The sequence below is a fragment of the Podarcis raffonei genome, chromosome 5, assembly GCF_027172205.1.
Source record: "Podarcis raffonei isolate rPodRaf1 chromosome 5, rPodRaf1.pri, whole genome shotgun sequence".
NCBI lineage: Eukaryota > Metazoa > Chordata > Lepidosauria > Squamata > Lacertidae > Podarcis > Podarcis raffonei.
Genome location: NC_070606.1, coordinates 31,992,717 through 32,007,503, shown reverse-complemented (window position 1 = coordinate 32,007,503; position 14,787 = coordinate 31,992,717). Strand labels below are relative to the sequence as shown.

The window sequence follows — 14,787 nt, the reverse complement described above, 5'->3', positions numbered from 1 at the left end:
ACATGAAGTTGCCTTACACTGAGTCCACCTGGTCCATTGTTTCATCTGGCCCAAAGCTACTATCTATTTCACCTGGCAGCGTATCTGACAGGCATTTTGCAACACAGAAATGTCTGATATCCATTTGAAGTGGAGGTGCCAAGCTTCTTAAATGCAGAGTTCTGCCACACAAATAACACCTTAAAGTTACTGAGCGACTATTCCAAGTCTGTAATAGCTTTTGGCATCATGGCTGCAGAATAGTAGTCATACTTCTGTAATATCATATTTATCCTCTATATGAAGTGCCAGTGAACTATATTTATTAAGGGACCGTTTTTAATCACTACGGGCGGTGGGGGTAGGAGGTGAGATTCTTCACTGGGAACAAATCTCATTTCCAAGAGTCCTTACAAAATGAGCCATAAAATTACAATATTTCAAAGTACTTCGTAATTCCAGTACAGGCGGCTCTTCATCATGGAATATGAAGGCTCGGAAAATACAAAACTCATTAGATTAAAATAAACCACCTACTGCGAGGAAGAAAAGCTTATTTATCAATATCAATTTTGTTTCTGATTACCCTGCATGGCAATTTGTTACTACCAAGAATTATGATTTGGGTATCATTCAGACCCAAATGAAAGTGTCTTTCCTGACTCTTAGTTTCAATTTCTTTTGAAATTTACTTAGTTTTAAGGCAGGTAGAAAATGATGGTTGTTAACTAGGTAACATGTCAACAAAAGACACAAAATCTTAGCAACACAACCAATTACACCCCAAATTTCTTGTTTTGAGACACTTTTTCAAAATCTTGACACTGCAAAAATATTTTGTTTCTATCCATGTATAATAAATATAAAACAAGTGTCTATTTTTCTCCAATTTCAGCTATCTCTTAAAAAAGTGTAAGACATAAGTAAATGCTTATAATAACCCAATCCCATCTATCCTTACTCAAAAGAAAGTCTGAGTTAAATGAAGCTTCTTTCCAAGTAAACATGCATAGGATTGTAGCCTAAATCTCAATTTATAACATTTTAGCGTAAAATACTGCATCTAGCATAAATGTGCAAAATGTGCAAGAACCATAAAATAGGATTTACAATAAAGGAAAAGTAATATAATTACGAAAGTCCCTATAATTTTCCTACTCCACATTCTGTTATGGGTCAAGTTACCAAACAATCTGTATTGCCTTCAATTACAGGTAGCTGTGTTGGTCCAAGTAACCATAGAGTAATACCTTTATTAGCATTAGCTAAAATGTTACAAAGCATGGAGTAAATTTAAATCAGCCATTCCTTGGCTTTTGGAATTACTGCTGATTTCCATTGTGGTTAATATAATCTTAGGTGGTAATAAAAGATTTAAGACTAGTAATCTACGATCACCTTGATCATTCTCATGCAAAGAACATAATAATACAGTCAGTGGGTCAATCCTCAGACTGACACAGGCTCGGGTAGATATGCTGACCCAAGACTGTATTAAAAAAAAACCCAGGGGTGTTCTATATGGCCATGTTTCTGTTACTTGAAGAGACAGAACTTTCCTGAGAGAAGAGCTGACATCTGGTAGCAGAGACCTGAAAGCAGAGAACAGAGGCTTAGATGTAATTGGACACATTGGTAAACTGATCTCTGCAGAAGAAAGTTTGTCACACTGATACTTGATCCTGGCCTCGCTACACTATTCAACCGAGAAGTAAAACAATCTCTAACAGAATGCTCTCTGGCAATTAGTAGGCATGGGTTCAGACTAGTGGTGCATCAGATGTGAACTTGCACCACCATGTTTTTCCCCCTCCTCATAATAACATGGGCAGGAAATTAAGTTCTCCCTTAATTTTATATCCTGTATATGGTAAACTCAATGCTCAACAGTGGAGAGGTCGGGGGAAGTCCATACATAGGAAGGACCTTGTATGACTGTCCACATATCATTTCCATGCAGTCTTTAATAAATAGGTTAATCTACCATAGCTTTATTTTATTACTCAGTCTGAGCCCATTTTAACTGGCAAGGGTCTATTTTAACTGGAGGGGCAGCAAATTTAAAGGCACACTCATTTGTTAAGGCTCCTTTGATTCTAGTGTGTCCCTGTAATAAGGGATGGGGGCTGGGAATTACAAAAGCTGGCCCGGCATAGGTGACTGGTTGAATTACTTAAATTTCACATACCGGGTTTATTTGGCTTCTACTGGACTTCTTAGTAGTAACAGCACACCTTGTACAGGGATCAAAATTCATATATTTGTCTGAATTATCCAGCGTGAACTAAAAGTCTTGTACCCGTCTCAAAAATGGGTGGTTCAGTAATAATAGCATTTGAAATAAGACAGGCAGCTTAATTACTACTGGCCTTTTACACTTCTCTGGTCAGACCCTCTGTAAACACTGTCCCGGATGGTTGTCATTGCAAAACCTGAAGCTAGAATCATCCCATAATAGCTTCCTAACCATATGTTGCGCTTTCTCCCTCATATTGTAAAAAAATAATTTGACAATGTTCCACAAGAAGATTATTTCCTTTTGGTGTCAGAAAGAAGACAGATTAGCCTGAATTAATACTTCATCATGGCAAGCGGGCCTTTGAATTGGTAATTGGCATCGTCTGGTAGAGGATGCAGTAGTAACATGAGCAGTATACAATTTTTATGTCAAAATATTGCAATTGTAAATGATAAATAAAAATATATATGGATTGGAAACCTATCTTATGGTGGCAAGTGTGTCTTTATATCCAAGACTGAGCAGGGACTATGAAACCTTGGAATTCAATATATTCCGGAATTTAGTAAATATCTCAGATTCAGACTAAAGATACCACTTGCAGAGTGGGGTCTATGAAGCTGCTTGAGTTCACATAAATGGCTTGCATTTTCTTAAGCTGAATTTCTGGTTTTTCTTGTTTCTTTGGAGAGCTGACCTGCCCACCCTGTGCGCCATTATCATAACCTACTTTTGACAACACCCTCCATTTCAAAAGCATTTAGGCATGTGCCGTTGCTGTGGTGTGCTTTCTTGGGGGGGTGGAGGATAAAGTCTTAAAGCTATTGTGGCGTCATGTACCTAATTTCAGGTTTCTTAGGACTTGTTGCCATAGTTTTGGGAAATCACAGTAATAACAAATGTCATCCAACAATCCCCATTCCTAACACCATGCCATTAAAAAGAAAAAAAGGGAAAGATGCTTTCTAGATTGAAGGATCACCTGGGTGGAAACCTGAAACATTGATGAGCGCAGAATTCACAAGCAACTCTAAAGAACTGCTTGCATAATGTAAGTAATTTGTTTAGAATAGACAACGCAGGGCTAAAAGGGATGCTGTTGGTTCTGTCTTTGTAAATAATGTAAATTGCTTTTCTGCTTTTACTGCTTTTAAAGGATGCTCCAAGGGGCGAGGGTGGAGAGTGGAATTTTCTTTCCCTCCAAATCCTGCAAGCTGTAACTGAGGACTGGGCTTTCAGCATCTTCCTGTGCTGAAGACACAGTTTGCTTTCTTTGGAGCACCAAATGCACCATCTCAGTGAAGAGTTCTATCATCCAAATGGTTTCTTGCATCCAAAGTTGAGTCTGCCTTTCGTACTCTGATCGTGTCAGGACTCTCAACAGCAGCCTGTGGTCAGAAACACAATGGCATTGGTCAGAGGAGAGTCTAGGTGTAGCTGGGGTCAAAGCACAATAAAGCCTAAGCAAGCATGGTCCAAGAATCAGGGCAGGATGATGAGTCAGTGAAAATGCACAGCATAATATGTAAGATTGTTCATAAGAGCTTGGGAGTAGAAAGTCTTGTGTTGTTCCAGCATCCGCGAGACCTAAACTGAGGGCTTACATCGCCTGGTGCCCCAGATTCTGTCAAGGACCAGTGTTCCAACAACTAATTACCCCTGCTCCCCAGAAGCCCATTTACTCACGAGCAGCTCTATTTCGCTAGAATTTGGGGTGAATAATCATTTGTTGGGTAACCGCTTGAGCCTGGAATTTCTGGTCCATAAGATAAAAATGCTGACCTAAACCACAGGAGTTCAACACAGAATTCCATGCTATCTGAAAGCATCCTGGAAGTGACAGAGACATCTATTTACTAATGCCCTTTTTTACAATTGGTGTGTGGGTGCGCTAAATAACAGTCAGAGACAACATGATAGTCTTGGTCGGTACACCATGTTAACAAAATCCATTCCCTAAAACAAAATGGTGATGGCTGATGCCAATATTGTTGTATCAATTGGATATGGAGAACTGGGGAGGGGGAGAATAGATCAATGAATATGGGGTGGTGGTGGGAATTATGTGAAGTTTGTGAAGCATGAGTAGTTGTTTGTCATGCTTTCCCATCCATTCAGTAATATGGACGTATAAATGGAGAGTGCAGATTCATGACAAAACTACGTTGAGGCCACACCAGGAAGAGGGATCAGACCATTCAATAAAACCAAATGGTTTCAATAAAACTATATTATGTAAGTGAATAAGTGTATGTGTATAATAGGCACAATGTCTACCAAATGGATCTTGCATTATAATTTTAGTCTGTTTTTTTATTTAAAAAAAAAAACCCAAACCAAAAACCTGGTAATTCCTTGTGATTTGGAGTCTTGCTTTTCTTTCTTTATTGGAAGTGAGATTCTTTTGACTGATTTTTATTGTTGGGGAAACAACATAGACCCACGGCAACTTGATGCTTCTAAACATTGCGCTGCCATAATTCATTCTGTCTCCTGTACCACCAGCAGTGTAAGGAAATGTGTGCTCAAATAATCTATGCCTGTGATTTTCCTGGAGCCATAGTGGGACGCTTGTGTTGGTTTGCATGCTAATGTTCTTCCCGGCACATCACAGCTGTGCTCAGGTTGTAAAGCAGCTAGCACTAATGATGTACCCTCTACTGAGTGCAGTGCACTAGGATTTCTTTTGCACAAGCCCCATTGAAATGAATGGGTTTTTCTTCCTGTTTATTCAATGCTCATTGAATTTAGTAAGGCTTGTGCTTTTGCTATCTAGCCTCGCACACACCTTGAATTGGATGAATAGACAAGGGCAGGGAAGATCCCTGGAAGACATCCACCAATTTATCCGCTTCTATTGAGAACAAGCAAAGCTACTTGAGTAATCCTGCAAGGTTGCATTGCCTACACCTCATAATCTGTGTATTCAAGACCTCGGAACAATTTAACAGGATTAAATAAAGTGTGATTGCTCCTATCAATCTCTAGGTGGAGATCACTGACACAGTCTGGAGGCACAATTTCAGTGCTGTCTGTGCCTAGGCTGGAAGCCAGGCTAGCTGTACTCTTCTGCAAATGCAATTTTAATTATAATATTCATTATTCACAGCTGCATCAGTTCAGACTTTTCAATATTTGCTACCAAAGCAGCCAACATTCTATGCCTTGCACATTTTGCTATCATCCACAGTCCTTCATGAAACTCCAGTGTATAACAGAGTGGCCCTCAATCAAACAATTTCTACCCTGTGTTCTAATGGATTCTTGGGTTGGTGCACATCCCCTAAATTTGGTTGTTGGGTGAGAAGCTTTTATTTCCCTTTCAGCAGCAAACATATCTCTTGCTGACACAGCAGTGTGTGTGTGTGTGTGTGTGTGTGTGTGTGTGTGTGTTTTAAGAGTAATGGATGCAATGCCTCTTATGCAGCAACATGGGGCAGGTAAGGAAGTAGGATTGTATCAAAAAGAGCAATACTCTGCTGCAGAGCTGAGTTCATAGTGTGTGCATGCACACACATGTAAACATACCTACTAGGATCAATGCCTGGCTTTGCACTTCAATAGTCCATTCTAAATCTTATTGAAAAGCTGTGTGGGGGGGGGGGTCTGTTTGGCCTTTCTCTTGCCCCAAATAACTAATGTGCATTTTGTGCTCGACTTTTGAGTCCAATTTTTCTTTTGCCTCAATACATTCCGGGGTGTGATCCTAAGTTTCACTTGATGGCATAAGTGCACTTTGATTTAATTAAATAAAGCAGGACTGAAATGATAATGATCTCTGTTCTCCTATTTTAGGAACCATGGAGTGTCACTTTTCTGCCAAGATCATTTTCCTTGCCCTTCTGTTCTCGGAGTGGGTCTGCTTGGGTAAGTCTTTCGGTCATTGCTCAACTATTATTTCTTCTCCCCTTTCTTTTTTGCTTACTTGAGTACCAGTGAGTTCCTAGAGAAGGGCTGATGTAATCCCTGGCTAACTTCATCACTAGCCCGAATCTGAGGCCTTTTTTTCTGCTTGTGATACCCTGGACAAGTTTTTCCACTGATGGTTATTGTATCTTAAAATCCATAATAGGTTGTCTCACCTTCAGTTCTTTTCCCCATAATGCTAGAATTCACTCAATCTGTTCAGCAGTAGCAAAATTGGTGCAGCATGAGACTCTTAATCTCAGGTTCGTGGGTTCAAGCCCCACGTCGGGCAAAAGATTCATGCATTGCAGGGGGTTGGACTAGATGACCCTCGGGTCCCTTTCAACTCTAGAACTCTGTGATCATGCATGCTGCCTGGCTGATGATCTAGGAGAAACATTTTGCCACATTCAGGCAGCTGAGTGATTAATATGGTTAATGTGTGAGAAAAGGCTCTGTATGAATTCGTCTTTCAGTGGAACTACTGGAATTTTGAATTAAACACACAAACACAAAGAGAAATTAATGGATGAGGTTTGTTGGTTGCCTTACTGACTCTCACCAGAAAGTGCAGGAAGTGGTGGGAGCATTATTCATTGCAGAGAAAACAGCCTTTTTGAAGCTTTCAGAATTCAGTTGTACAAAATAAGTTTTTATTGAGGTTCAGCAAGTTTACAAGCATCCACACCTCCTGACAAAAAAAGCTGAGCTAAATAAGCGTCCTGAGCTAAATAAGCATCTTACTTTAAGAAGCACCTGAGACTGCCTCCTCTTTGTTCTACTGATCTTGGTGCTTTTCCCTCCCTCCTGTGAGAAGCCTCATGCCACTTCCGACAAGCCACACCTGCCAAAATGCCCTCAGAGCAATGTGATGCCGCAGGCTGTTGCTCCCGAAGCATTACAGGAAGTGCCATGGCATAAAGAGGGGAGCCTTGTGCTGCTGTAAGCAGCCTGCATCTTAAAAAAGAATACAGTGGTAGCTCGGGTTACATATGCTTCAGGTTACAGACTCCGCTAACCCAGAAGTAGTACCTCAGGTTAAGAACTTTGCTTCAGGATGAGAACAAAAATCGTGCTCCGGCGGCACGGCAGCAGCAGGAGGCCCCATTAACTAAAGTGGTGCTTCAGGTTAAGAACAGTTTCAGGTTAAGAACGGACCTCCGGAACGAATTAAGTACTTAACCCGAGGTACCACTGTAAAATAAAATAGAAAAAGCAAGGGGGGGTGTACTTTGGCCACTTCATGAGGTAAGTAAAGTTGGTAACAACTGCTGCTGAATATTTTCTGGATATTCTCCCCCGTCATGATTTTCCAGAAGGTTTTCATTTTGTTCATACCAACATACAGCAGTACCTCAGGTTAAGAACTTAATTTGTTCTGGAGGTCCGTTCTTAACCTGAAACTGTTCTTAACCTGAGGTACCACTTTAGCTAATGGGGCCGCCCACTGCCGCCACACCGCCACCATGCGATTTCTGTTCTCAGCCTGAAGCAAAGTACTATTTCTGGTTTAGCGGAGTCTGTAACCTGAAGCACCTGTAACCTGAAGCGTCTGTAACCTGAGGTACCACTGTATTAGGATTAAAATAACAGCAACAACTGCACAACTGCACAACTCTAGTTAATGCCCTTCAGTTAATCATCCTGTCTCACCCATGTGGGAAGATTCTGTAATTAAGAACAAACTTTACACTAAGGGAAGAAATTCAAAGTTTGATTCTCGGGAGATGATTTAGCTGCTATTTGTGTTAGTTACTTCAATACAATTGTGTTAATGGTCAGAGGTTGTTGTAGCTAGTGACAACTACAAGATTCCTGGTTTTCCCAGCTGCAATGGGAGCAATGTGATAATTGTCCCAGGATGGCAATTGTTGTTGACTTCAGATTCCTAACTTCAAATGTAGGAATTGGGAAAACTCTTTGCTTGGATATGAAGGTGGTGTGATCTGGCTCAGTATAAGGTGTAGGTAAATTCGGAACAACTCTGCCACCCAATTAGCAGTTGTCAACAATGAAGTAAAGGCTAGTTGGTATTGCCACTGCTAGAGAAGTAGAGCCCCAATAAGAGAGCTTTCCACATAGTGAAAGTGTCTTGCGAAATCATCCATTTGTGTGAAGATTTATATTTATTTACCATATTCTGGGAAACATGCATTTTCCATTATACAATAAAATCTATTCTTTTTTGCACATAAAGTGCCTTATGGTGGCATATCTGTATGAAAAATGAACAGTGTGAATCAGAAATGTACTGCTTTTCTCGTTTACCATTTCTTGTCTAATAGTAACTGAGCTGGCAGTGGCTAACCAGGAAAGAGATCTTGGGAAGATGGTGGATAGCCCAATGAAAACGTCAATCCAGCGCATGGTAGCTTTTGAAAATGGCATATTCCATGCCAGGGGTACTTAGGAAAGAGATTGGAAATAAAGCTGCCAGAATTGTAATGACTTTATGGAAATGTACAATTCAGCCACATCTGCCATACTGTCTATGATTCAAGTCTATGGTCCACCCTGTCTCAAAATGGATATTGTAGAGCTAGAAAAGGCTTCACATAACCCTTTCTAAACCATTTGCTCAGGAAGAATCCCTTGGATCCTCTTGCCATTTGGGATCAGACTGGTGTGGGATGGTTGTGAATGGTGGCTTGGGGTGGGGGTGCTTACCTGACCTTCTGACTGCCACTCATGAGCCTTGTGGATACATCTTGGAGGGAGAGGTCTGGTGCGGGAGGATTGGAAAGAGATGGGGAATTTGGTAGAATCTGACCCTGGGAGGGGCCCAGAAGAATGAGACGTTTTCATTGAGACCTGCTGGAGGTCTCTGCTGTTCCCACTCTGTTTCCTGGTAATCAGCAGTGACTCCACTATCAGGAGGTCAGGTAAGCACTGCCACCCCATCCCACCCTCTGCTACTTGGGGTGGAGACTTGGGGTGGAGAGAGAGGGCCTTCTTGGTTGCCACCTCTCGTGCTTGGAATACACTCCCCAGATAAGCTCACCTGGCACCAACTTTGAGGTCCTTTTAGTGCCAGGCAAATATTTATTTGTCACTGTCCATGGTACTGTGTCTTTAGCTTTCCTGGATTTTATAGATTTTTTTTAAGGGCTGCAGCTGCTTCTTCACTGCTTTTATATAGCGATGGTGACCTGGAAGTCTTTCACTGAGCAGCTGACTATAAGTAGACAAGAAGGCAAGAATTTTGTCTGTCAGCAACTATTTGCCACAGTGGTCAGATGCAACCTCCTGGTTCAGAGGCAGTATGCTACTGAAAACCAGTTGTTGGGGAGCAATAAATAGGAGAGCGCTGTTGCTTGCATGCCCTTCTTGTACACTTTCTTGGGGCATCTAGTTGGCTGCTCTGAGAAATGAGTTGCTGAAATAGATGGGCCATTGCTATGATTCAGCAGGGCTTCTCTTGGGATGTTCTTGCCATGCTGAATGCTCTTCTGCAACTCAGAACGAGTAACTTGGTTGGGTACACATCATGACAGGACTCCAATGATAGCACTCTTGCTATATAGCACTCTTGCTATATTGGAAATGCAGGGCTACAGACCACTAGCTCTGTGTGTGTGTGTGTGTGTGTGTGTGTGTGTGTGAGAGAGAGAGAGAGAGAGAGAGAGAGAGAGAGAGGGAGGGAGGGAGAGAGGGAAGGGAGAGGGAGGAGTGGAGGAATGAATGATGGCTGTTTTCAGTTTGGTGTAGCTTATTGTATTTTCCTTCCCACTATAAACTGCAGCAAGGCAGATCTTTTCTTTTCTTCCAAGCTGTGCATGCACACTGATTCAGTTCAGTACCTCAAGAGTCTCCAGTGAAGTGGCATATATCTTATGCTAGGCTTTAGGGTCCCTTCTTCCTCCTCCTCCTCCTTTTCTTTTTCATCATCACAGGAGTATCTTGGCCATAGCCAGGTATATGCCTTTTAATCTATGCAAGTCATGAGTTGGGGGGAACCCTATCCAGTTGTACTATTTACTATCTTAGTGCTTGACTGGAGAAGGAATCTGTAGCTGCTTTGGCTTCTTAGCAGCACAGAATAAAGGCGAGGGCAACTTTTGGTGCTTCAAAGGGAGCTTGGGGATGCTGGGGGAAGCTATGAACTAAGGAGCGCAGCTGAACACTCCATTTGCAGTATCTGAAGTTGCCTCCATTTATCCAATGTCACAGTTTCTCTGATAATGCCTTGTATAAGAGCAGAGAAACATATCAGGAGAGAGGAGAAATGGGAAAGAGCAGCACCCCTTTCCCATGTGCTTCAAACAGACTTCATGTTACCAGCCCAAATAGTTCTTAATATATGCCCTGTAATAAATAACACCCCTGTCTCAGCTATAAAGTGTCTGTCTTCAACTGGGATGCTTAAAAATTCATGGCATTCTGGCAGCCAGATAAAGGAGGCTGCTTCTCATTTTTTCTCCTTCTATTGCTCTGCTGTTGATCCCCCTGAAATAGTAATTTGCTGAGCAGGGGGAGAAAACAAGTCATTAAAGTTAGCGACAATGTGTTGAAAAGATCAGCAGCAGCAGCTGCCTAAAACACCACCTGGCAAGAGACTTCCATGGTGGCATTAACAGCCTAGCACTAGTGAACTCCCAGGTGTGTATGTTTGTGTGTGTGAGAGAGAGCCCACCTCCCAAATTACAGCACCACAGTAGGTAGCTTTTAAAAATATGTTCCTTGTAGGAAGACTCTCAACCTCTGCTGTCTTCAGATGTCAAAGGGCTCATTGAGACAAAGAACAGAAATGTGGCTTAGGAGTAGGGCTGGGCAATATATCCATATATCGTCTAAAACCAGTTTGAAGTCCATATCACGATATTGGTTTCATAATTTTTGACCTGGCAATATATTGCAAACAGCATTCAAAATTTGCCAGGTGCATTTTGCCCTTAGATATCGTTCACTTGCAACCAAGTAAAGATGCCCAGATGCCAGGATAGTGTCTGATGTCTCCACCATCTGGAGATGCATGCCTGGGCATCCATGGATCTTGCCTGTTTTCACACACTAGCAACACATCCTGTACAATTCTATCTGTGATATGTTATCTGCACAATCAGAACGAATTTCAAGAACCCAAAAATCGTATTGGAAAAAACGGCTTGCGAGCCGTCTGGCCCCCCTAATGGCAACTAGGCATTTCGTTTTGGCGACTATAACGCTGGTTTAAGAAGCCATTTGGCACCTTGTTTATATATCTGAGTTTCTCACATGGTGAGAAACATAGTCTGTGTGTGTGTGCTATGCAAAAATTACAATGTGGGGAAAACCATGAAGCCAGCCAATGCCTCTAGAATGACTGGTTTCAGACATTGTGATATACCAGTACATTGCAGTGTCTAGCTGGTGATATAACATCATGTTGAAAACTATATATCACCCAGTCCAACTCGCTGCCTTATATAGTCAGCCCATGAAGCACATTGCCTGGAAGTTGGTTTCCAAGGCTTCAGACAGGTTTTCCCCCAGCTCAGGGACTGAGCATGGCATCTTCTGCATGTGCTGTATCACTGAGCTAGGGCCCTTCCCTTGCCTCCAGGCTTTTCCAATCTAAGGGATCTAGATAGGAATGAAATCTACACCCCGTAGCTGGAGCATGTGTGCTTTTGGTATCCTGGCAATTGGGTTGTACCAAATGCTGTAATGTGGCTGCTTAAGAAGATCCTGCCATTAACATATCACAGCTTATGTGCTAATCGAGAAAAGTGTAGCAGTCAAGAATGAAGGTCGTTTGTCCCATGGAAAACTGGCTGCACATCAAGTATTGCAACAAAATCCTTGTTATTCAAAAGTCTGCTTTGGATATGGCTGGCGATTTTCAGTAAAGCTGCTGCCCAGCAGGTTTCATTGTGCTTTGGGCATCCAGTAATCGTAATCGGCAGGTGCTCTAAACTAAGATTTCAAAACTTAGCATGCCACAGAAATGTGTTATTCTTTGGTCTTGTAAATATATTGCCCCCATGGTCTCATGCCTTTCCATCTCTCTAATCTGCATCTTAACATCATTTGCTTCCAAGCTGAAGGAAATAAACCAGTTTTGTGTGATGGGCTAACCCTCTGGAAAAGTGAACTGGCATTACTTTAAAAAAACAGCCATGAGATTATGCTTTGAATTATTGTTACTGTTCTGCCAGCTCCTGAATGTTAAGGTGCTTAGATTTCAATACGGTGTATATAAGAGAATATTTGAACGCAGACCAATTTCTGGTGATAGTCATGACGGCTGGCTTCGCAAGGGGAAGAAAAAAAAACCCAAGCCCTTTCAGGCTTACTCAGCTATGGTATTCTTGGAACATTTTGCTGCCTTGAAAGGGAGGGGGTTAGGAAAAGTTCACGCAAAATACAGCCTTAGGGTTCAACATGTGCACATTTGCTAGGCAACACACCTGCATTAGGCTTTGATCCGTGGTTGTTGGACGGGCAGTAATCAAAGTGAAGCCCTGCACTATCTCAGCCTAGAGAACTGGCTCAAACGCAACCCTCATTTGAGCTCAGCTGAGCCAAGGCAGGGACTGTGCCAAGGGGGTGACACAGAACTAGATGAATCGAGGGCAGTATGCGGTGGAACACATACGCAAACACACACCTATAGTCACTGCTACAGGTGCATTTTTTTGGTATGCATGAGAAGTAGTTGGAGATTGACAGCTGCTGCCAAGTGCTTTTAATAGGAGTTTTCCTATAAGCATGTTACTTCAGGAAGCAGAGATTTAATAATGGCATGTACTCAACCGCTCCCTGTCTGGGGAAAGCTAGTATGTTGAGGACAGCAGAATTATATGTGGTGTTGTTTTATGAAAGAGTTTAGGTTTGAGATTTCTGTGCCCATGTCTGGTTATGTTCAGCAGCTCGAGTTTATTATAGAACCAGCTAGAGGCCCAACAAGACATTATCCTTGGGGTGCAGTGAAATGGTAATGCTGATGGAACAAAAAACAAACAAAACCCCCCACAAAGTTCAAAGTTCAAAACTGGGATAAATGAATATCATCCAAGAAGGGAGCAGGCTAGCATAATTCAGAAGTGCCAGGAGCCAACGCAGGAGCTTACTAACCAGCTGAGCATCAAAACTGAGATTCATTCCTGTGACTTAAGTTTAATATACTCATAGTTCAAGACACCCAGATTGCTGGAAACATCTGGAAAAATGGCACCCATTTTGAAAACAAGCCTTAAGTGGTGGTTGTTTCCACATTCAGAGCAAACTAAAACCTGGTAAAGGCCTAGCCAGACACTATTATTATTTTTAAAAGCCTGGAAATTGGGCAATTGTACATCTTGCCTTTAGAATGACACCATAATGTGTACCAAAGTGGGGAGTGTTGGCTAGTATTTGTAGATGCAGCAATGGACTAATTGCTAATCCACTTCCTAGTAGTCTATCTGCTTGTGCCAACATTTATAAAATGAAAATGTTAATGATGTTTCTAATGGGGATAAATGAATAAAATGTGGCCTATGCTTTTTTTTAAAAAAAGAGTAGTTGATGTAAAAATAATAAACATTCAGAAAATAGGTCAGGACTAGTTTGGTTTCCATGCTTTTTAGTAGATCCTTATGTAACCATAATGGTACCGGAAGGATCAAAGGAACCAGAGGGTTTGCAGAAGTGTAAAAAATTAAGGGGTGGGTGGGAAGAGATATAAAACAGATCAATTAGTCCTGAGCATGCTTGGTGGATACAAACAGTTGAAGGGGGGACGACCCAAAACTGGAGGAATTGAGTTTTTTCCAGCTGTGAGTTACAAATACCCACAACTTTTTGCAGCATTGGTTGTGCTGCTGCTGTCATTCTAGATGCTGAATGAGAGAGGAACATGAAACAGGTCCCAGAATTAAATGCATTACCCCGTTAAGCGTGGCATTCCCCACAAGCGAATTTTCATGTTGCACAGAGCTCTGATCCCATACCCCCACCCCCACCCTCCAACTGGGGAGGGACTTTTTGAAAAGTGCTGGGAAGCATTGGGTTGTGTAGTAAGGAAGCAAAAAATAATAATAATCAACTATCTTAAACAAGTCCTCTTCTGAAATTACAGCTCCGAGGTTCCACTGAACATATCGTGTTGTTTCCCTCTAGTGTCTGATTCAAGCAACTGCATAATTCAGTTTGAATTTAGATCAACAAAAAAAGAAAAAGAAAAAAATCTAGACCTGTTACTAAAGCAAACCAAAAGGGGCAAATTTAAGGTGACCATTACAGTTCATCCAAGGTACGTCTGCATCTGTACTGTTAGTTCAACCCACACAGCAATCGGTTCTGCACTATGGAGTCCCATACTATGTATGTTTAACTGGAAGAAAATCCCACTGTACTTGGTGAACCTTATTAACAAGAAAGTTTTGATAGGATTGCAACCCTAGGTGCTGGAGAAGTTTATAGCATTAGGTGGCTGAATGCCACTCTGCAGTAAACAATGCAACCTGTGATGAACACATGTGTTTGGCAACACTCTCCTAGCCTTGCAGGAGCATCAATAATAGATATCTCTGCTGCTGGCTGTCTCCAGACAGGTCTTTTTGTCATGAGCTCTGTGTGCTCTCTAGGAAAAAAGAGCCACCATAGAAATCTGAGAATGAAGAGCAGAGTGAATAAAATGAAGGTGAATTTGTTCAAAGATGGGCATAGGTACCGTCCACTCAGGAGGCAGGAGTACAATC

General features: G+C 41.8%; 1 protein-coding gene across 7 annotated transcripts in view; it reads left to right on the top strand.

Annotated features, from left to right (window-relative positions):
* CDH23 (cadherin related 23) overlaps positions 1-14,787 on the top strand; it is a 391,169-nt gene that overhangs the window by 17,720 nt on the left and 358,662 nt on the right. For all 7 annotated transcript variants that reach the window (XR_008330552.1, XM_053388502.1, XM_053388507.1 and 4 more), the window contains exon 2: positions 6,014-6,085. Coding sequence is in view for 6 of the 7 variants with exons in the window: in XM_053388502.1 (XP_053244477.1) it covers positions 6,019-6,085 (67 nt within the window). In the remaining variant the exon portion in view is untranslated. The remainder of the gene's footprint in view (positions 1-6,013; positions 6,086-14,787) is intronic.